The following is a 23691-nucleotide window of genomic DNA, read 5'->3' as shown; positions in this document are numbered from 1 at the left end:
GTCATGTTGCCAAATGAAAATCCATATGAATAATCGTGACTTTGAGCTTAACTTCTCAAGGTTACTTAAGGTCAAAGGTCATGGCATCAGTTATAAGCCCATATGGGACCTCTTATATGTTGATAATAGTATCTATCTGCAACACGGTTCAAGCAATAGCCACCAGAATATCCGCGACCTTGAGTTTCACCTTTCAAGGTCACTCAGGGTCAAAGGTCTTGCTGCCAAAACAAAGCCCAGATGGGAGTTCCTGTACGTTGATAATAGTAAATATCTCTGTCTTCAACTGACTTCAAGTTATTGCCCTCTGAAAATCTGTTACCTTGATTTTGACCTTTCAGGTTCTCTCAATTACCCCCAAAATTTAATCACCGTCTTTTGGGACCAGTGTCCACGTATCCTGACAGTTTCATGTAAATTCAATCAGCCGCTTCTCCGTAATATTGCTAACAAAGAAACAAATAACCAAAAGAAACTCGACCAAAAACAATACCTCGCTGGACTCCGTCCGGACGAGGCAAAAATATTACATGGGTTGCAATGAACCTAGGAATTAATGGAGAACGTTCCTGTGAAGACTGGATTGTTCAAGGTAGATGATGGAATGATTAGTCTGGCTACTTACTGTAACAATGAAGAATATAACTCTTTATCCAAGATGGAATTGTTTTGTATTCCCTTTGATGTTTTCTGAATAAGTATTTTTTATATGTATTGAGAGAGAGAGAGAGAGAGAGAGAGAGAGAGAGAGAGAGAGAGAGAGAGAGAGAGAGAGAGAGAGAGAGAGAGAGAGAGACCGATTACACCAAAATGATCGTGGCAACACAACAGAGGTCATTGCAGAGACAGACACACCGGGACACTCAGTCAGAGAGATCACTGATAACACGAAAAGCTCTTATGATCGTGACCAAGAGATAAAATCAACTTTTGCATTGTCTCCTATTCACACATCATGCCAGAGTTTCAGTCTTCCTATTACACCTACACACAATATATACTACTCTCTTTGGATGCAGCATATTTTCGTTTCTTTCTCTCTTGTTTTGCATGAGTATGTACGTAAACTACAGGTAGACTGGAGTTCATTCTTATAGATCGAGATATTTACCCGCTTTGCAGTTTATTTCCCGTAGCTCGGTTGCACAATAACACAATACATCGTCATCATCATCACCATCATCATCATTATTCCCCCCATATCCTCTGTCCTCTTCCTCATATATGCATTTACTCATCATCATCATTATTATCATCATTATTGACCTGAAATTCATACTGTAACGTATTATGGGACGGAAGACCTAAGTCTTTGCTTTCTTTATGGATTTGAATTTTAGATAGCAGGAATTATAAGATCGATTACTACTCGAAATATGATGGATAGATAGATGGAAGGGTAGATACATAGCGAGAAAGATATAAACTGATAAATCACACAAACAGAGTATACAAGAAGTCTGAGGTCAAAGATCAAGCAGCAACCCAGATAAGCCTGTGATATGCGTGTGCGACCCTTCTTGCTTTATCATAACGAGATTCAGTGTCACCCACTGCATCAGTTACTTGGCACGGATACAGGTGGACTTCAGGTGTGGTGCAACGTCAGTGTCTTCGACAGGTATGGAGCTACAGTGTGTCCTCACCTTCCTCGGGCTGGTGTGGGTGGCCAGGTGGGTGTTGCACATCGTGCTGGACTTCGTGGCGGCGCTGCGCAAGTTTGTGTGGGCGAGGCTGAGCAAAGACAACTTGCCCATCAAGTATGGCGGCAAGTGGGCAGGTGAGAGCCAGTGTCTTGCCACCTAACTCTTGCTAATCGGTTTATTGGCAATGAAATAACTCAAGTCCATGCTACCATCATATCAACCTGAGCAATCTGATATTTCTAGTTCAGAGGTGTAAAAGTCTCCCCTGACGTAAAACCTTGAAGAAATATAACTTTCCATCAGAACACAGAAGCATATAGTTTCCTAGCAGGACTATTGTTATTGTTACATTTACTTTTCTGAAGTGAGGTGGGATTCAGGTAACACAGACCATCCAGCACATCAAGGAACGAGACCTGCATACTCTCATGATAGCAATGGAAGGGAATGAGCAAGTCACTCTCTATTTGTCCGTTTCTCAACACCAAGTTTGATTGTGATAAAAACAAAATAGTGTTTATCTCTTGTAAAGCCATTAGTGTGTGTATGACATCTAATTACTTCTCCTCATTAAAGAGAACTTGAAAACGCTTATCAATATTTCGTTACTACTTTATTCCTTACATTACTCTGTGTGTGTGTACAGTGGTGACGGGGTGCACGGACGGCATCGGGAAGGAGTACGCGAGGCAGCTGGCAGAACGGGGCATGAACATCCTCCTCATCGCTCGCAACAAAGACAAACTGAACAACATCAAGCAACTTATCAGTAAGTGTGTGTGTGTGTGTGTGTGTGTGTGTGTGTGTGTGTGTGTGTGTGTGTGTGTGTGTGTGTGTGTGTAACATTCACAGACTCAACAGTGTCAAGCAGCTCAAACAGTACTTCCACATAATTATATTCTCTGCTTGACAAAATGACTAACACAAAATGCTGAAAACAATGTACGAAGCACTATTTTTGCTTACTCCTGTTAGAGGATTTCCCCTGGCCTTCAGTGTAAGCGACTGGCATTAACTTCATCTACTTCCATTTAAAATTTCCTTAAACATATATATATATATATATATATATATATATAAATATATATATATATTTATATATTTATATATTTATATATTACTATATACAGAGAGAGAGAGAGAGAGAGAGAGAGAGAGAGAGAGTCAAGTACACAAAAATCCATTGTATATAATAACCCATGCATGTTGTCAAGATCTATTTAATCCATTTTCACCACCCCACCAGGGGAGGAGTCGCCAGGTGTGGAGACGGAGATTGTACAGGTGGACTTCAGCCACGGCAGAGTTATTTACCAGGAGATCGCCCGCCACGTGGAGGGCAAGAACATCGGCATCCTGGGTAAGACCAAGGACTTGTTGGCAAAGAAGTATTCGTAGTTCCTAAGTGTCTGTTCCTTAGCGATTTGTGTTCCATCTTCCATCTTGCTTTTTTCTTGTATGTAATGTATATGTATTTAATTTCTACATGGCTTATATTACTTCCATATAGGCTATACAAGAGACTTTTAAAGTTCGATGTGCAAATTAATTGCTGAGGAAATGGCGCTGAGAAATCATCGAAGAAAACTACAAGTATATTCAAAACACCATCATCCAGCAAACATAAAAATTATCCTTGGTTTCCCTTTGCATTACCGCTTTCACTCCAAGGCATTTTTTTTCCTTCCCACTTTCAAACGGTTTTATGCAGTATGGGGAAGGACATGAGGTAATCAAGGGGTCAGTAGAGATTGTTTATGACCTCGTCCCTACAGATGGTCCCTCCTAAGCTGAATAAAATCGTTTGAGTTCAGCAAGTGGTAAACATAAAATACTCCACTGAACAGCAGAGAGGTGTATGGTATGTAGGAGGATTACTGGGCCTTGAGAGCGGGCTGTGAAGTCTATCCGCAGAGTCGGACACATAAAAAAAAAAAAAACATGTTTCATACCTTCAGTAAAACTCCTCCTTCTTGCCAGTAACCTCAGGTTTACATACACGTCGCCAACTTCTTCCTTACGTCCTCCACTGAGCTTCCTACATCCTTACCTCTTCCACTGGGCTTCCTACTTCCTTACGTCTTCCACTGGGCTTCATAATTCCTTATTCCACCTTTCTCTGCTCCCTAATTATTAGCGCTGCAATCAAACATTTTCTGTACGTATTTTTTCACAGATGTTCTATGCTCATTCTTTCCTGATTCATTAACACCGCTTTTCTATCTTTTGCTTATATTTATCTACGACCTCATCTTTCTTCATCTTTTTTTTTTTTTTTTAAATTCTTTCCATCAACATTCTTTCGTTTTCAGCATCCATTGTCAGTCTTCTCGTGCAATCTCCGTTCAACTTCCTTTTACATAATTACATCACGTGATCACACAATCCATTCCTTATCTTCGTGATAATAAAACACATACACACACACACACACACACACACACACACACACACACACACATCCTTTCCTCAACAAATGAATAATCAATTACACTTCTTTTAAAGCTCATTTCCCTCTTACTATACTTCTGATGGCTATGCATCAAACGTATATTTAAAATACCAGTTACTTATTAACAACTTTGATGCCTTTCACCCTCCCTCCCCGCTTAATGAACAACCAAGGGATGGTGCTCGTCTCTTCCAAGCAGTTCGTAATAAGATGGAAATATATCACAAAGAACGAGACGGTACAAAGCCTCCCATGTCATCTAGCAATACGTCACACTGTTCCTTGCCTCCCCAGTGAACAACGTTGGGATGGCATTCTCTCCTCCCAAGAAGTTTGTGGAGGCCAGCGAGGATGAGGTGTGGGACCACGTCAACGTCAACGTGGCGTCGGTGGTGGCCATGACGCAGCTGGTGTTGCCCGGCATGCTGGCCAGAGGACGCGGCGCCATCATCAATCTCTCCTCAATAGTATCCAGCTGCCCGATACCATACGGAGGCATTTATTCTGCAACTAAGGTGGGAACGGCATCGTATGTCTTATTGGCTGAAATCATATGGGAACTCAAATTACTGTATGCTCCGCAGCCCCAAGAGTGAGCTCAATTGCCATATGAACCTGTTAAGGTAACACATCGGTTAAGGATTTCATGAAGGCACAGGTTAATATTTACACTAGGCTACTGTGTAGGAAATGATGACATATCATGTCCATCAACAGTCAGTCACAATATGTTACATACGCTTCTTAGGACTACTGTAGAGAGACGTCACGATCCCGCAGCAACAGATGGCGCTGAAGTATTATTGTGCCTTGATGACGTGGGAGTGTAAATAGATGAGGAATTTTATGCCTTTGGTTATATGTGTCGTCAAGTGTTTACTAAACCAAGTAAATATAACAATACTCAAGCACATGACAGTGTATTCAGTGACAGGCTTCATTTTAAAATGCACTGTTAAACGGCACTGTTGTGAGACAAGATAGGTTATGGCGGTAGTGGCAGCTGTAACACCATGCAACATATGTTTGCTCTCACTTTCAGGCATTTGTGGATTTCTTCTCTGAATCACTGTCTTGGGAGCTCCGTGGGTCTGGCATCACTGTGCAGACTATCAGACCATTCACTGTCATCACTCACATGACCAGTTACGCGGAGATAAACCGCAAACCAAGTAAGCCATTTTATTTTACGCTGGTAATGCTGTTTGGTGGTCAAGTGGGTAAAGGAGTTCCAACCCAACGTGGCACAAAAGGATGAAGCCCAAGGAAATCTGAGGTTTATTGTTCACACAATGCCACTCAAGGCTGAGCAAGTGGTCACTCTCGTCTCTAATATCTGGCTTATAAGACAAACTGGTAATATAGGGTAATATAGAAGGATTGGTCACTCTCGCCTTAATGGATGCTGATCATGTGTAATCCTCACATATGCTCAGTTAAAGACAGAATTCGGCAGAGTGCATACACATTCGCCCATTCAGTTTAATAGATACAGGTTAACAGGTAGTGCAAGAATATGGGATTGCTTGAGACTTTACCATACTACATAGTTTATCACATCCGTCATGCTGTGTTCTTATTTAATAATCATACGTATATTGGTCATACACCAAGTGTGATTTTGTCCTTGGAATTGTTGTTGTTTAACCCTGGTCTGTTTGGCCGAGCAGACCACAGGTAAACAATTGCTTCTGTGTGGCCGTCTACAGGTACAATGCAGCAAGGTAAAGAGAATATGAAAGGTAGTTTCACACGGGGGGATGGGGAGCAAAAACGTGTCTCGGTCTGCGCATGACGTCGCAGATAATCCAGACTGAGGATCTGAGCCTGGTAGTCAGGCCAGTCCACTCACCTACCTGCCCTGTGATATGAGCTCCTCGGCCTCCGTTTCCTATTGTACTGCCGGGCGAGTTAATATAGATTAAATGTAGTTAAATACAGAATTTATTTTAGGATGAGGAATTTGAACAGAGAGGCTCAGAAGTCCACGAAGGTAAAACTGAAAATAAAAAAACTCAAAAGAGATTTAAAATGTATGATAATTTTCTATATAGAACACTTTTATTTGCATCCTAAACTGCATGCAGAGCGATGAAGAGGTTAATGCTATGTTTTTGAGATATTATAAAATAAATCTCCAAGAAAAACTGTTTTCAGACAATATAGGAATGTACACAGGGTCATACAGACACAGATCCGACGTCACAGGTGCCTCTAAGCCAGCTGATTATGAGAAAAACAACCGAAAATATTGACAGAGATCACTGGTTGAGAGCACAGCAACACCAAACACCTACCAAATGATCCGGAAATCGCCGGTTTACATTGGTATACCGCTATATTCGTTTTCTTTCACACTCCCATTCTCTCTCTCTCTCTCTCTCTCTCTCTCTCTCTCTCTCTCTCTCTCTCTCTTTACCCTTGATGTCACAGCCTCTGCGCGAGCCGGTGGCGGTGAACCTACCTCTCATATTCTCTTTACCTTGCAATACAGTACAAATGCTGTATATGGATCCAACGCGCCCTTGTGGCAGACAACACCTTAGCAGGTTCGGACCAGGACCCTTCCCATTGCGTGGTGTAGGGAAATATGAGGCCGTTTGGCTCCCGGGTGAACACTGCAGCTGCTTCAAACAGAGTGCACAGTGTCATATAGTGTAGGCTCCTCGTCAGGGCCAGACCTCATAGCAGAGTGAAATAATGAATAATTCTTCATTGAAGAGTTTCCTAATTAACTGTCGTTTATTCACAGGCTTCTTTGTGGCCACCACCAAAACCTACGTGACCAGTGCCCTGGCCACCCTCGGCCACTCTGGTCGCACCACGGGATACTGGCCACACGGTCTTCAGGTACGGGTGACGCTGCCCTCATACTTCACACTGTTGGAAAGTACAAATGTCCTCGTCTAATGATAGGGATGCTTTGCCATCCAATAAAGTTAACTGATTTAACATAATGTAAACGCGTTACACTGGGTTCATTGACTCATTATTGTAGTTCAAGGTTCACTTGAAACATGAATTCGACGGACTGTACACTGAAACTGCTTTTATCCTTCTTTCTGTCATCCATTTTTGGGAGATAGCAAAAGAGTTTCAGAACGTTTGTATAACCAGACACATCCACCGTCTGGTCATATTAGGGCCACCAAATGAAGGCGTCCCGCTCCAACTCCAATAGGGTGAGTTAAGTAAGGACTTTCTCCTAATTCAAACCTAAACCGAACCCAAATAAAGTTGACATTTCAGGGTAAAGAATAACACTCACTGGAACCGCATATATCCATTATTCTAACATTTTATTTCTTAATTTGTTTCAGGTATTCCTTATGGATGAAATTTTCAATCGTCGCTGCTGCATCCACATGATCGGATGGACTGTCCATGCACTGTTGAAAGGAGAACGGAAGCGTGTGGCAGAAGAACAAGCCAAGAAGAAGTAGCAGAAAGTGAGAGAATGGCAACGTCAATCACAAGTGGTAGAAAGTGAGAGTTGGAATGATGCGGCTTTGTGATACTTTTTCTTGTTTCTTCCCATCTTTTTCAGTTGCTGTGCTCTGGGTCGCATTTCTCTGCCTCTGGGGTACAGTATTTTTCTATAGTGGCTGTCGCTATCAGCGGTTACTGCCTGTCATTGACAACATTCTTGCAAAAAGGTGGACACATCTCGTTAAATTACTCTGACATATGGGTTGCTAAATCAAAGGAAGCTATAAAAAGATTTATATAAATAACATACTTTTAGAAAAAAAAAAAATATTTGTAATAAAGACATGACAAGTTCAATAAAAGCCCAAGTGATGCCAGGCACAATAAACCTCGCCCAACAATAGATATTTTATTTTTTCAACCGTTTTCAAGTTATAGTTCTCTGAAAATCCGTAATCTTACATGTGGCCTTTTAAGGTCACTCAAGGTCAAAGGTCATGTTGCCAAATGAAAATCCATATGAATAACCGTGACTTTGAGCTTAACTTCTCAAGGTTACTTAAGGTCAAAGGTCATGGCATCAGTCAGAAGCCCATATGGGACCTCTTATATGTTGATAATAGTATCTATCTGCAACACGGTTCAAGCAATAGCCACTAGAATATCCGCGACCTTGAGTTTCACCTTTCAAGGTCACTCAAGGTCAAAGATCTTGCTGCCAAAACAAAGCCCAGATGGGAGTTCCTGCACGTTGATAATAGTAAATATCTCTGTCTTCAACTAACTTCAAGTTATCGCCTTCTGAAAATCTGTTGCCTTGATTTTGACCTTTCAGGTTCTTTCAATTACCTCCAAAATTTAATCACCTTCTTTTAGGACCAGTGTCCACGTATCCTGACAGTTTCATGTAAATTCAATCAGCCGTTTTTCCGTAATATTGCTAACAAAGAAACAAAGAAACAAATAACAAAAAGAAACTCGACCAAAAACAATACCTCGCTGGACTCCGTCCGGACGAGGCAAAAATATTACATGGGTTGCAATGAACCTGGGAATTAATGGAGAACGTTCCTGAGAAGACTGGATTGTTCAAGGTAGATGATGGAATGATTAGTCTTGCTACTTACTGTAACAATGAAGAATATAACTCTTTATCCAAGATGGAATTGTTTGGTATTCCCTTTGATGTTTTCTGAATAAGTTTTTTTTATATGTATTGATAGAGAGAGAGAGAGAGAGAGAGAGAGAGAGAGAGAGAGAGACCGATTACACCAAAATGATCGTGGCAACACGATAGAAGTCATTGCAGAGACAGACACACAGGGACAGAGAGACAGAGAGATCACTGATAACACGAAAAGCTCTTATCACCGTGACCAAGAGATAAAATCAACTTTTGCATTGTCTCCTATTCACACATTATGCCAGAGTTTCAGTCTTCCTGTTACACCTACACACAATATATACTACTCTCTTTGGATGCAGCATATTTTCGTTTCTTTCTCTCTTGTTTTGCATGAGTATGTACGTAAACTACATGTTGACTGGAGTTCATTCTTATAGATCGAGATATTTACGCGCTTTGCAGTTTATTTCCCGTAGCTCGGTTGCACAATAACACAATACATCGTCATCATCAGCACCATCATCATCATTATTCCCCCCAGATCCTCAGTCCTCGTCCTCATATATGCATTTATTCATCATCATCATCATTATTGTCCTGATATTCACATTGTATCGTATTATGGGACGGAAGACCTAAGTCTTTGCTTTCCTTATGGATTTGAATTTTAGAGAGCAGGAATTATAAGATCGATTACCACTCGAAATATGATGGACAGATAGATGGAAGGGTAGATACATAGCGAGAAAGATATAAACTGATAAATCACACAAACAGAGTATACAAGAAGTCTGAGGTCAAAGATCAAGCAGCAACCCAGATAAGCCTGTGATATGCGTGTACGACCCTTCTTGCTTTATCATAATAGAGTCAGTGTCGCCCTTTGCATCAGTCACTGTGCACGCAGGCAGGTGGACTTTAGGTGTGGTGCAACGTCAGTGTCCTCGACAGGTATGGAGCTACAGGGTGTCCTTACCTTCCTCGGGTTGGTGTGGGTGGCCAGGTGGGTGCTGCACATCGTGCTGGACGTCGTGGCGGCGCTGCGCAAGTTTGTGTGGGCGAGGCTGAGCAAAGACAACTTGCCCATCAAGTATGGCGGCAAGTGGGCAGGTGAGAGCCAGTGTCTTGCCACCTAACTCTTGCTAATCGATTTATTGGCAATAAAGTAACTGAAGTCCATGCTACCATCATACCAACCTGAGCAATCTGATATTTCTAGTTCAGAGGTGTAAAAGTCTCCCCTGACGTAAAACCTGGAAGAAATACATCTTTCCATCAGAACACAGATGCATATAGTTTCCTAGCAGGACTATTGTTATTGTTACATTTAATTTGCTGAAGTGAGGTGGGATTCAGGTAACATAGACCACACAGCACATCAAGGAACGAGACCTGCATACTCACATGATAGCAATGGAAGGGAATGAGCCAGTCACTCTCTATCTGTCCGTTTCTCAACACCAAGTTTGATTGTCATAGAAACAAAATAGTGTTTATCTCTTGTAAAGCCATTAGTGTGTGTATGACATCTAATTACTTCTCCTCATTAAAGAGAACTTGAAAATGCTCATCAGTATTTCGTTACTACTTTATTCCTTACATTACTCTGTGTGTGTGTACAGTGGTGACGGGGTGCACGGACGGCATCGGGAAGGAGTACGCGAGGCAACTGGCAGAACTGGGCATGAACATCCTCCTCATCGCTCGGAACAAAGACAAACTGAACAACATCAAACAGCTTATCAGTAAGTGTGTGTGTGTGTGTGTGTGTGTGTGTGTGTAACATTCACAAACTCAACAGTGTGAAGCAGCTCATCAGTACTTCGACACATATTCTCTGCTTGAAAGCATGACTAACAAAAAATACTGAAACACAATCCATGAAGCACTATTTTTGCTTACTCTGTTAGAGAATTTCCATTGGCCTTCAGTGTAAGTGACTGGCATTAAGTTCATCTACTTTCATTTAAAATTTCCTAATAAATAAATAAACAAATATATATATATATATATATATATGTATGTATATATATATATATATATATATATATATATATATATAGAGAGAGAGAGAGAGAGAGAGAGAGAGAGAGAGAGAGAGAGAGAGAGAGAGAGTGTATATATATATATATATATATATATATAGCATATATTTATATATATATATATATATATATATATATATATATATATGTAGATAGATAGATATACTGTATACAGAGAGAGAGAGAGAGAGAGAGAGAGAGTCAAGTACACAAAAATCCATTGTATATAATAACCCATGCATGTTGTCAATATCTATTTAATCCATTTTCACCACCCCACCAGGGGAGGACTCGCCAGGTGTGGAGACGGAGATTGTACAGGTAGACTTCAGCCACGGCAGAGTTATTTACCAGGAGATCGCCCGCCACGTGCAGGGCAAGAACATCGGCATCCTGGGTGAGACCAAGGACTTGTTGGCAAAGGAGAATTCGTAGTGCCTAAGTGTCTGTTCCTTAGCGATTTATGTTCCATCTTCCATCTTGCTTTTTTCTTGTATGTAATGTATATGTATTTAATTTCTACATGGCTTATATCACTTCCATATAGGCTATACAAGAGATTTTTAAAATTCAATGTGCAAATTAATTGCTGAGGAAATGGCGCTGAGAAATCATCGAAGAAAACTAAAAGTATATTCAAAACACCGTCATCCAGCAAACATAAAAATTATCCTTGGTTTGCCTTTGCATTACCCCTTTCACTCCAAGACATTTTTTTTCTTCCCACTTTCAAACGGTTTTATGCAGTTTGGGGAAGGACATGAGGTAATCAAGGGGTCAATAGATATTGTTTATGACCCCGTCCCTACAGATGGTCCCTCCTAAGCTGAATAAAATCGTTTGAGTTCAGCAAGTGGTAAACATAAAATACTCCACTGAACAGCAGAGAGGTGTATGGTATGTAGGAGGATTCCTGGGCCTTGAGAGCGGGCTGTGAAGTCTATCCGCAGAGTCGGACACTTAAAAAAAAAAAAAAATTACTTCTCATTCCTTCAGTAAAACTCCTCCTTCTTGCCAGTAACCTCAAGTTTACATAAACGTCGCCAACTTCTTCCTTACGTCCTCCACTGAGCTTCCTACTTCCTTACCTCTTCCACTGGGCTTCATAATTCCTTATTCCACCATTCTCTGCTCCCTAATTTTTAGCACTGCAATCAAACATTTTCTGTACGTATTCTTTCATATGTGTTCTAAGGTCATTCTTTCCTGATTCATTAACACCGCTTTTCTATCTTTTGCTTATATTTATCTACGGCCTCATCTTTCTTCTTCTTCTTTTTTTTTTTTAACTCTTTCAATCAACATTCTTTCGTTTTCTGCATCCATTGTAAGTCTTCCCGTGCAATCTCCGTTCAATTTCCTTTTACATAATTACATCACGTGATCACTCAATCCATTCCTTACATTCGTGATAATAAAACACACACACACACACACACACACACACACACACACACACACACACACACACACACACACACACACACACACACACACACACACACACACATCCTTCTCCCAACAAATGTATAATCAATTACACTTCTCTCAAAACTCATTTCCCTGTCACTGTACCATTGATGGCTAAGCATCAATTGTACATTTGAAATTCAAATTACTTATTAACAACTTTCTTGCCATGCACCGTCTCTCCCGTCTTATAAACAACGTTGAGACGGTTCTCATTTCTTCCAAGAAGTTCGTTGTAAGATGGAAATATGTCACAAAGAACTAGACGGTACAAAGCCTCCCATGTCATCTAGCAATACGTCACACTGTTCCTTGCCTCCCCAGTGAACAACGTTGGGGTGGCATTCTCTCCTCCCAGGAAGTTTGTGGAGGCCAGCGAGGATGAGGTGTGGGACCACGTCAACGTCAACGTGGCGGCGGTGGTGGCCATGACGCAGCTGGTGTTGCCCGGCATGCTGGCCAGAGGACGCGGCGCCATCATCAATGTCGCCTCAATAGTATCCAGCTGCCCGGTACCATACGGAGGCATTTATGCCGCAAGTAAGGTGGGAACGCAATCGTATGTCTTGTTGGATGAAACTACTTAGAGACTTTAATTCCTGTAAGCCCCGCAGCCCCCAGCATGAGACAGAGTGAGCTCATTTACCATATGAACCTCGTAAGGCAACACATGGATAGGAATTTCATGAAGGCACAGGTTCATATTATACTGTGTGGGGAATGATGCCATATCATGTATATCAACAGTCAGTCAGAGTATGTTACATACGCAGCTTAGGAGTACAATTGAGAGATGTCACGATCCTGCAGCAGCAGATGGCGCTGTAGTATTATTGTGGCTTGATGACATGGGAGTGTAAATAGATGATAAATTTTGTGCCTTTGGTTATATGTGTCGTCAAGTGTTTACTAAGCCAAGTAAATATGACAATACTCAAGCACATGACAGTGTGTTCAGTGACAGACTTCATTGAAATATGTTTGTAATAAGGCACTGTTGTGAGACAAGATAAGTTATGTCGGTAGTGGCAGCTGTAACATCATACAACATATGTTTGTTCACACTCTCAGGCATTTGTGGATTTCTTCTCTGCATCGCTGTCTTGGGAGCTCCGTGGGTCTGGCATCACCGTGCAGACCCTCAGACCAGGCGCTGTCATCACCAACATGACCAACTTCACCGACTTCTACAGAAAACCAAGTAAGCAGTTTCATTTTATACTGGTAATGCTGCCTGGTGGTCAGGTGGGTTAAAGAGTTCCAACCCAATATGTTACATAAAGGATGAAGTCCGAGGAAAGGCTGGGGTTTATAGTTCACATAATGCCACTCAGGGCGGAGCAACAGGTCACTCTCGCCTATCATGTCAGGACTATAAGAGGAGTTAGTAATACGAGGGACTGGTCACTTTCACCTTAATGGACGCTAATCATGCTTAATCCTCAAATGTGATTAGTTGAAGACAGAATTCGGCAGAGTGCATACATATTCGCCCATTCATTTTAATAGTACAGATAAAAGGTAGTGCAAGAATATGGGATTGCTTGGGACTTCATCATACTCCATAGATTATCACATCCGTCGTGCTGTCTTCTCCTTAGTTAATAATCATACATATCTTGGTCAAACACCAAGTCTGACTCTATACGTGTTAGTGCTGCTGTTTAACCCCGGTCTATTTAGCCGAGCAGACCACAGGTAAACAACTGCTTCTGTGGGGCCGTCTACAGGTACAATACAGTACATATACCGTGTAGTGATTCGCCGCGCCCTTGTGGTACACAGCGCCTTAGCAATTTGAACCAGGGTCCTTCCCATGGCGTGGTGCAGGGAAATATGGCTCCAGGGTGAACTCTACAGCTACTCCAACCAGCTTGCAGTGTCACATAGTGTAGGCACCTCGTCAGGTATAGTGTAGGCTCCTCGTCAGGGCCAGACCTAATAGCACAATGAAATAATGAAGACTTCTTCACTGCAGACATTCCTAATTAACTCCCGTTTATTCACAGGCTTCTTAGTGGCCACCAGCAACACCTACGTGACCAGTGCCCTGGCCACCCTCGGCCACTCTGGTCGCACCACGGGATACTGGCCTCACGGTTTTCAGGTACGGCCTCATACGTCACACTGTAGGGAAGTACAAATGTCCTCGTCTAATGATAGGGATGTTTTCGCATGCAATAAAGTTAACTGATTTAACATAAAGCGAACGCGTTACACTGGGTTCATTGACTCATTATTGTAGTTCAAGGTTCACTTGACACATGAATTCGACGGACTGTAGACTGAAACTGCTTTCATCCTTCTTTCTGTCATCCATTTTTGGGAGATAGCAAAAGAGTTTCAGAACGTTTGTATAACCAGACACATTCACCGTCTGGTCATGTTAGGGCCACATCGTGAAGGCGCCCCTCTCCAACTCCTAGAGTGTGAGTTAAGTAGGGACCTTCTCCTATTTCAGCCTAAACCGAACCCAAATAAAGTTGACATTTCAGGGCAAAGAATAACACTCACTGGAACCGCATATATCCATTATTCTAACATTTTATTTCTTAATTTGTTTCAGGTATTCCTTATGGATGAGATTTTCAGTCGTCGCTTCTGCACCAACATATTCGGATGGACTGTCCATGCACTGTTGAAAGGAGAACGGAAGCGTGTGGCAGAAGAACAAGCCAAGAAGAAGTAGCAGAAAGTGAGAGAATGGCAACGTCAATCACAAGTGGTAGAAAGTGAGAGTTGGAATGATGCGGCTTTGTGATACTTTTTCTTGTTTCTTCCAATCTTTTTCAGTTGCTGTGCTCAGGGTCGCATTTCTCTGCCTCTGGGGTTCAGTATTTTTCTATAGTGGCTGTCGCTATCAGCGGTTACTGCCTGTCATTGACAACATTCTTGCAAGAAGGTGGACACATCTCGTTAAATTACTCTGACATATGGGTTGCTAAATCAAAGGAAGCTATAAAAAGATTTATATAAATAACATACTTTTAGAAAAAAAAAAATATATTTGTAATAAAGACATGACAAGTTCAATAAAAGCCCAAGTGATGCCAGGCACAACAAACCTCGCCCAACAATAGATATTTTATTTTTTCAACCGTTTTCAAGTTATAGTTCTCTGAAAATCCGTAATCTTACATGTGGCCTTTTAAGGTCACTCAAGGTCAAAGGTCATGTTGCCAAATGAAAATCCATATGAATAACCGTGACTTTGAGCTTAACTTCTCAAGGTTACTTAAGGTCAAAGGTCATGGCATCAGTCAGAAGCCCATATGGAACCTCTTATATGTTGATAATAGTATCTATCTGCAACACGGTTCAAGCAATAGCCACTAGAATATCCGCGACCTTGAGTTTCACCTTTCAAGGTCACTCAAGGTCAAAGATCTTGCTGCCAAAACAAAGCCCAGATGGGAGTTCCTGCACGTTGATAATAGTAAATATCTCTGTCTTCAACTAACTTCAAGTTATCGCCTTCTGAAAATCTGTTACCTTGATTTTGACCTTTCAGGTTCTATCAATTACCTCCAAAATTTAATCACCGTCTTTTGGGACCAGTGTCCACGTATCCTGACAGTTTCATGTAAATTCAATCAGCCGTTTTTCCGTAATATAGCTAACAAAGAAACAAAGAAACAAATAACCAAAAGAAACTCGACCAAAAACAATACCTCGCTGGACTCCGTCCGGACGAGGCAAAAATATTACATGGGTTGCAATGAACCTGGGAATTAATGGAGAACGTTCCTGAGAAGACTGCATTGTTCAAGGTAGATGATGGAATGATTAGTCTTGCTACTTACTGTAACAATGAAGAATATAACTCTTTATCCAAGATGGAATTGTTTTGTATTCCCTTTGATGTTTTCTCAATAAGTATTTTCTATATGTATTGAGAGAGAGAGAGAGAGAGAGAGAGAGAGAGAGAGAGAGAGAGAGAGAGAGAGAGACCGATTACACTAAAATGATCGTGGCAACACAACAGAGGTCATTGCAGTGACAGACACACCGGGACAGAGAGATAGAGAGATCACTGATAACACGAAAAGCTCTTATCACCGTGACCAAGATATAAAATCAACTTCTGCATTGTCTCCTATTCACACATCATGCCAGAGTTTCAGTCTTCCTATTACACCTACACACAATATATACTACTCTCTTTGGATGCAGCATATTATCGTTTCTTTCTCTCTTGTTTTGCATGAGTATGTACGTAAACTACATGTAGACTGGAGTTCATTCTTATAGATCGAGATATTTACCCGTTTTCAGTTTATTTCCCGTAGCTCGGTTGCACAATAACACAATACATCGTCATCATCAGCACCATCATCATCATTATTCCCCCCAGATCCTCTGTCCTCGTCCTCATATATGCATTTATTCATCATCATCATCATCATTGTCATCATTATTGTCCTGATATTCACATTGTATCGTATTATGGGACGGAAGACCTAAGTCTTTGCTTTCCTTATGGATTTCAATTTTAGAGAGCAGGCATTATAAGATCGATTACCACTCGAAATATGATGGACAGATAGATGGAAGGGTAGATACATAGCGAGAAAGATATAAACTGATAAATCACACAAACAGAGTATACAAGAAGTCTGAGGTCAAAGATCAAGCAGCAACCCAGATAAGCCTGTGATATGCGTGTGCAGCCCTTCGTGCTTTATCATAATGAGAGTCAGTGTCGCCCTTTGCATCAGTCACTGTGCACGCAGGCAGGTGGACTTTAGGTGTGGTGCAACGTCAGTGTCCTCGACAGGTATGGAGGTACAGGGTGTCCTTACCTTCCTCGGGTTGGTGTGGGTGGCCAGGTGGGTGCTGCACATCATGGTGGACATTGTGGCGGCGCTGCGCAAGTTTGTGTGGGCGAGGCTGAGCAAAGACAACTTGCCCATCAAGTATGGCGGCAAGTGGGCAGGTGAGAGCCAGTGTCTTGCCACCTAACTCTTGCTAATCGATTTATTGGCAATAAAATAACTCAAGTCCATGCTACCATCATACCAACCTGAGCAATCTGATATTTCTAGTTCAGAGGTGTAAAAGTCTCCCCTGACGTAAAACCTGGAAGAAATACATCTTTCCATCAGAACACAGATGCATATAGTTTCCTAGCAGGACTATTCTTATTGTTATATTTATTTTGGTGAAGTGAGGTGGGAATCAGCTAACATAGACCACACAGCACATCAAGGAACGAGACCTGCATACTCTCATGGTAGCAATGGAAGGGAATGAGCCAGTCACTCTCTATTTGTCCGTTTCTCAACACCAAGTTTGATTGTGATAGAAACAAAATAGTGTTTATCTCTTGTCAAGCCATTAGTGTGTGTATGACATCTAATTACTTCTCCTCATTAAAGAGAACTTGAAAATGCTTATCAATATTTCGTTACTACTTTATTCCTTACATTATTGTGTGTGTGTGTACAGTGGTGACGGGGTGCACGGACGGCATCGGGAAGGAGTACGCGAGGCAGCTGGCAGAACGGGGCATGAACATCCTCCTCATCGCTCGCAACAAAGACAAACTGAACAACGTCAAGCAAATTATCAGTAAGTGTGTGTGTGTGTGTGTGTGCGTGTGTGTGTGTGTGTGTGTGTGTGTGTGTGTGTGTGTGTGTGTGTGTGTGTGTGTGTGTGTGTGTGTGTGTAACATTCACAAACTCAACAGTGTCAAGCAGCTCATCAGTACTTCCACATATATTCTCTGCTTGACAGTATGACTAACAAAAAATACTGAAACTCAATGTATGAGGCACTATTTTTGCTTAATCTGTTAGAGGATTTCCATTGGCCTTCAGTGTAAGTGACTGGCATTAAGTTCATCTACTTTCATTTAAAATTTTCTAATAAATAAATATATATATATATATATATATATATATATAGATATATATATATATATATATATATATATATAGATAGATAGATAGATAGATAGATAGATACTGTAGATAGATAGATAGAAAGATAGATAGATAAATAGATAGATAGATAGATAGATATACTGTATACAGAGAGAGAGAGAGAGAGAGAGAGAGATTCAAGTACACAAAAATCCACTCTATGTAAAAACCCATGCATGTTGTCAAGATCTATTTAATCCATTTTCACCACCCCACCAGGGGAGGAGTCGCTAGGTGTGGAGACGGAGATTGTACAGGTGGACTTCAGCCACGGCAGAGTTATTTACCAGGAGATCGCCCGCCATGTGGAGGGCAAGAACATCGGCATCCTGGGTGAGACCAAGGACTTGTTGGCAAAGGAGAATTCGTAGTGCCTAAGTGTCTGTTCCTTAGCGATTTATGTTCCATCTTCCATCTTGCTGTTTTCTTGTATGTAATGTATATGTATTTAATTTCGACATGCCTTATATCACTACCATATATACAAGAAACTTTTAAAGTTCAATGTGCAAATTAATTGCTGAGGAAATGGCGCTGAGAAATCATCGAAGAAAACTACAAGTATATTCAAAACACCGTCATCCAGCAAACATAAAAATTATCCTTGGCTTCCCTTTGCATTACCCCTTTCACTCCCTTTTTTTTCTTCCCACCTTCAAGCGGTTTTATGCAGTTTGGGGAAGGACGTGAGGTAATCAAGGGGTCAATAGAGATTGTTTATGACCCCGTCCCTACAGATGGTCCCTCCTAAGCTGAATAAAATCGTCTGAGTTCAGCAAGTGGTAAACATAAAATACTCCACTGAACAGCAGAGAGGTGTATGGTATGTAGGAGGATTACTGGGCCTTGAGAGCGGGCTGTGAAGTCTATCCCCAGAGTCGGACACATAAAAAAAAAAAAAAAAAATGTCTCATACCTTCAGTAAAACTCGTCCTTCTTGCCAGTAACCTCAAGTTTACATACACGTCACCAACTTCTTCCTTAAGTCCTCCACTGAGCTTCCTACTTCCTTACCTCTTCCACTGAGCTTCCTACTTCCTTACCTCTTCCACTGGGCTTCATAATTCCTTATTCCACCATTCTCTGCTCCCTAATTATAGCACTGCAATCAAACATTTTCTGTGAGTATTTTTTCACAGATGTTCTAAGGTCATTCTTTCCTGATTCATTAACACCGCTTTTCTATCTTTTGCTTATATTTATCTACGGCCTCATCTCTCCTCTTTTTTTTTTTTTTTTAACTTTTTCCATCAACATTCTTTCGTTTTCAGCATCCATTGTAAGTCTTCCCGTCCAATCTCCGTTCAACTTCCTTCTACATAATTACATCACGTGATCACACAATCCATTCCTTACCTTCGTGATAATAAAACACACACACACACACACACACACACACACACACACACACACACACACACACACACACACACATCCTTTCCTCAACAAATGCATAATCAGTTACACTTCTTTCAAAGCTCATTTCCCTCTTACTACACTTCTGATGGCTATGCATCAAATGTGTATGACATACCAGTTACTTATTAACAACTTTGTTACCTTACACCCTCCCTCCCCGCTTAATGAACAACCATGGGATGGTGCTCGTCTCTTCCAAGAAGTTCGTGGTAAGATGGAAATACATCACAAGGAATGAGACGGTACAAAGCCTCCCATGTCATCTAGAAAAACGTCACACTGTTCCTTGCCTCCCCAGTGAACAACGTTGGGATGGCATTCTCTCCTCCCAAGAACTTTGTGGAGGCCAGCGAGGATGAGGTGTGGGGCCACGTCAACGTCAACGTGGCGTCGGTGGTGGCCATGACGCAGCTGGTGTTGCCCGGCATGCTGGCCAGAGGACGCGGCGCCATTATCAATGTCGCCTCAATAGGATCCAGCTGCACGATACCATATTTGGGCATTTATTCTGCAACTAAGGTGGGAACGCCATCGTATGTCTTTTTGGCTAAAATTACTCAGAAACTTTAATTATCGTAAGCCACGCTGCCCCCAGCATGAGACAGGGTGAGCTCAATTGCCATATGAACCTTGTAAGGTAACACATGGATAGGGATTTCATGAAGGCACAGGTTCATATTATACTGTGTGGTGAATGATGCCATATCATGTCTATCAACAGTCAGTCACAGTATGTTACATACGCAACTTAGGACTACAATTGAGAGACGTCACGATCCTGCAGCAGCAGATGGCGCTGGAGTATATGGCGGCTTGATGACATGGGAGTGTAAATAGATGAGGAATTTTGTGCCTTTGGTTATATATGTCGTCAAGTGTTTACTAAATCAATTAAATATAACAATACTCAAGCACATGACAGTGTATTCAGTGACAGACTTCATTTTAAAATGCACTGTTAAACGGCACTGTTGTGAGACAAGATAGGTTATGGCGGTAGTGGCTGCTGTAACATCATGCAACATATGTTTGCCCTGACTTTCAGGCATTTGTGGATTTCTTCTCTGAATCGCTGTCTTGGGAGCTCCGTGGGTCTGGCATCACTGTGCAGACCCTCAGACCAGGCGCTGTCATCACTAACATGAGCAACTTCACCGAGGTCCACCGAAAACCAAGTAATCCGTTTCATTTTATACTGGTAATGCTGCCTGGTGGTCAGGCGGGTTAAAGAGTTCCAACTCAATATGTTACATAAAGGATGAAGTCCGAGGAAAGGCTGGGGTTTATTGTTCACATAATGCCACTCAGGGCAGAGCAACAGGTCACTCTCACCTATCATGTCAGGACTATAAGAGGAGTTGGTAATACGAGGGACTGGTCACTTTCACCTTAATGGATGCTAATCATGCTTAATCCTCAAATGTGCTTAGTTGAAAACAGAATTCGGCAGAGTGCATACATATTCACCCATTCAATTTAATAGTACAGGTTAAAAGGTAGTACAAGAATATGGGATTGCTTGGGACTTCATCATACTTCATAGATTATCACATCCGTCGTGCTGTGTTCTCATTAGTTAATAATCATACGTATCTTGGTCATACACCAAGTCTGACTCTATACGTGTTAGTGCTGCTGTTTAACCCCTGTCTGTTTGGCCGAGCAGACCACAGGTAAACAACTGCTTCTGTGGGGCCGTCTACAGGTACAATATAGTACATATACCGTGTAGTGATCCGCCGCGCCCTTGTGGTACACAACGCCTTAGCAGTTTGAACCAGGGTCCTTCCCATGGCGTGGTGCAGGGAATTATGGCTCCAGGGTGAACTCTACAGCTACTCCAACCAGCTTGCAGTGTCACATAGTGTAGGCACCTCGTCAGGTATAGTGTAGGCTCCTCGTCAGGGCCAGACCTAATAGCACTGTGAAATAATGAAGACTTCTTCACTGCAGACTTTCCTAATTAACTCCCGTTTATTCACAGGCTTCTTAGTGGCCACCACCAAAACCTACGTGACCAGTGCCCTGGCCACCCTTGGCCACTCTGGTCGCACCACGGGCTACTGGCCACACGGTTTTCAGGTACGGCCTCATACGTCACACTGTAGGGAAGTACAAATGTCCTCGTCTAATGATAGGGATGTTTTCGCATGCAATAAAGTTAACTGATATCATAAAGCGAACGCGTTACAATAGGTTCATTGACTCATTTTTGTAGTTCAAGGTTCCCTTGACACATGAATTCGACGGACTGTACACTGAAACTGCTTTCATCCTTCTTTCTGTCATCCATTTTTGGGAGATAGCAAAAGAGTTTCAGAACGTTTGTATAACCAGACACATCCACCGTCTGGTCATGTTAGGGCCACATCGTCAAGGCGCCCCGCTCCAACTCCTAGAGTGTGAGTTAAGTAGGGACCTTCTCCTATTTCAGCCTAAACCGAACCCAAATAAAGTTGACATTTCAGTGCAAAGAATAACACTCACTGGAACCGCATATATCCATTATTCTAACATTTTATTTCTTAATTTGTTTCAGGTATTCCTTATGGATGAGATTTTCAATCGTCGTTTATGCACCCACATGTTCGGATGGCGTTTCCGTGCACTATTGAAAGCAGAACAGAAGCGTGTGGCAGAAGAACAAGCCAAGAAGAAGTAGCTGAAAGTGAGAGAATGATAACGCCAGTCACAAGTGGTAGAAAATAAGAGTTGGAATTATGCGGCTTTGTGATACTTTTTCTTGTTTCTTCCCTGCTTTATCAATTGCTATGCTCTGGGTCGCATTTCTCTGCCTCTGGGGTTCAGTATTTTTCTATAGTGGCTGTCGCTATTAGTTGTTACTGCTTATCATTGACGCCACTCTTGCAAGTAGGTAGAGACATCCCGTTAAATCACTCTGACATATGGGTTGCTAAATCAAAGACAGGTATAATAAGATTAATAAATAACATTTTCAAAAAAAAAAAAAATTTATAATAAAGACATGACAAGTTCATAAAAAGAACAAGTGATGCCAGGCACAACAAACCTCGCCCAACAATAGTTATTTTATTTTTTCAACCGTTTTCAAGTTATAGTCCTTTGAAAATCCGTAATCTTTCATGTGGCCTTTTAAGGTCACTCAAGGTCCAAAGTCATGTTGCCAAATGAAAATCCATATGAATAACCGTGACTTTGAGCTTAACTTCTCAAGGTTACTTAAGGTTAAAGGTCATGGTATCAGTTAGAAACCTATATGGTGCTTCTTATATGTTGATAATAGTATCTATCCGCAACACTGTTCAAGCAATAGCCACTAGAATATCCGCGACCTTGAGTTTCACCTTTCAAGGTCACTCAAGGTCAAAGGTCTTGCTGCCAAAACAAAGCCCAGATGGGCGTTCCTGCACGTTGATAATAGTAAATATCTCTGTCTTCAACTGACTTCAAGTTATTACCCTCTGAAAATCTGTTACCTTGATTTTGACCTTCCAGGTTCTCTCAATTACCTCCAAAATATAATCACCGTCTTTTGGGACCAGTGTCCACGTATCCTGACAGTTTCATGTAAATTCAATCAGCCGCTTCTCAGTAATATTGCTAACAAAGAAACAAAGAAACAAATACCAAAAAGAAACTCGACCAAATCAATACCTCTCTGGACTCCGTCCGGTCGAGGCAAAAATATTACATAGGTTGCAATGAACCTGGGAATTAATGGAGAACGTTCCTGAGAAGACTGGATTGTTCAAGGTAGATGATGGAATGATTAGTCTTGCTACTTACTGTAACAATGAAGAATATAACTCTTTATCCAAGATGGAATTGTTTGGTATTCCCTTTGATGTTTTCTGAATAAGTATTTTTTATATGTATTGAGAGAGAGAGAGAGAGAGAGAGAGAGAGAGAGAGAGAGAGAGAGAGAGAGAGAGAGAGAGAGAGAGACCGATTACACCAAAATGATCGTGGCAACACAACAGAGGTCTTTGCAGAGACAGACACACCGGGACAGAGAGACAGAGAGATCACTGATGACACGAAAAGCTCTGATCACCGTGACCAAGAGATAAAATCAACTTCTGCATTGTCTCCTGTTCACACATCATGCCAGAGTTTCAGTCTTCCTGTTACACCTACACACAATATATACTACTCTCTTTGGATGCAGCATATTTTTGTTTCTTTCTCTCTTGTTTTG

At 41.5% G+C, this 23691-nt stretch overlaps 3 protein-coding genes across 3 annotated transcripts; all 3 read left to right on the top strand.

Moving 5' to 3' along the window:
- Positions 1–25: 25 nt before the first annotated feature.
- LOC145410182 (hydroxysteroid dehydrogenase-like protein 1) lies at positions 26–7751 on the top strand. Its single transcript, XM_080280381.1, has 8 exons — positions 26–252; positions 1563–1780; positions 2293–2415; positions 2893–3006; positions 4393–4613; positions 5141–5270; positions 6851–6948; positions 7419–7751. Exons 1-8 carry the CDS (start codon positions 26–28, stop codon positions 7539–7541), a joined length of 1254 nt encoding a protein of 417 aa, XP_080136507.1. The 3' UTR covers positions 7542–7751.
- A 1855-nt stretch (positions 7752–9606) lies between these two features.
- On the top strand, positions 9607–14857 carry LOC145410181 (inactive hydroxysteroid dehydrogenase-like protein 1). The gene is made up of 7 exons (XM_080280380.1): positions 9607–9763; positions 10276–10398; positions 10982–11095; positions 12493–12713; positions 13240–13369; positions 14178–14275; positions 14735–14857. The coding sequence occupies exons 1-7, from the start codon at positions 9607–9609 to the stop codon at positions 14855–14857; spliced, it is 966 nt and encodes a 321-aa protein (XP_080136506.1).
- Positions 14858–16857: 2000 nt separating this feature from the next.
- On the top strand, positions 16858–22173 carry LOC145410180 (inactive hydroxysteroid dehydrogenase-like protein 1). Its single transcript, XM_080280379.1, has 7 exons — positions 16858–17104; positions 17617–17739; positions 18312–18425; positions 19810–20030; positions 20557–20686; positions 21496–21593; positions 22051–22173. Exons 1-7 carry the CDS (start codon positions 16858–16860, stop codon positions 22171–22173), a joined length of 1056 nt encoding a protein of 351 aa, XP_080136505.1.
- Positions 22174–23691: the final 1518 nt, after the last annotated feature.

This window comes from Coenobita brevimanus, chromosome 84, assembly GCF_032717465.1.
Source record: "Coenobita brevimanus isolate Jiangsu-jjx chromosome 84, ASM3271746v2, whole genome shotgun sequence".
Lineage (NCBI taxonomy): Eukaryota > Metazoa > Arthropoda > Malacostraca > Decapoda > Coenobitidae > Coenobita > Coenobita brevimanus.
The sequence above is the reverse complement of the archived record's forward strand: the minus strand, read 5'-3'. Positions and strand labels throughout refer to the sequence as shown.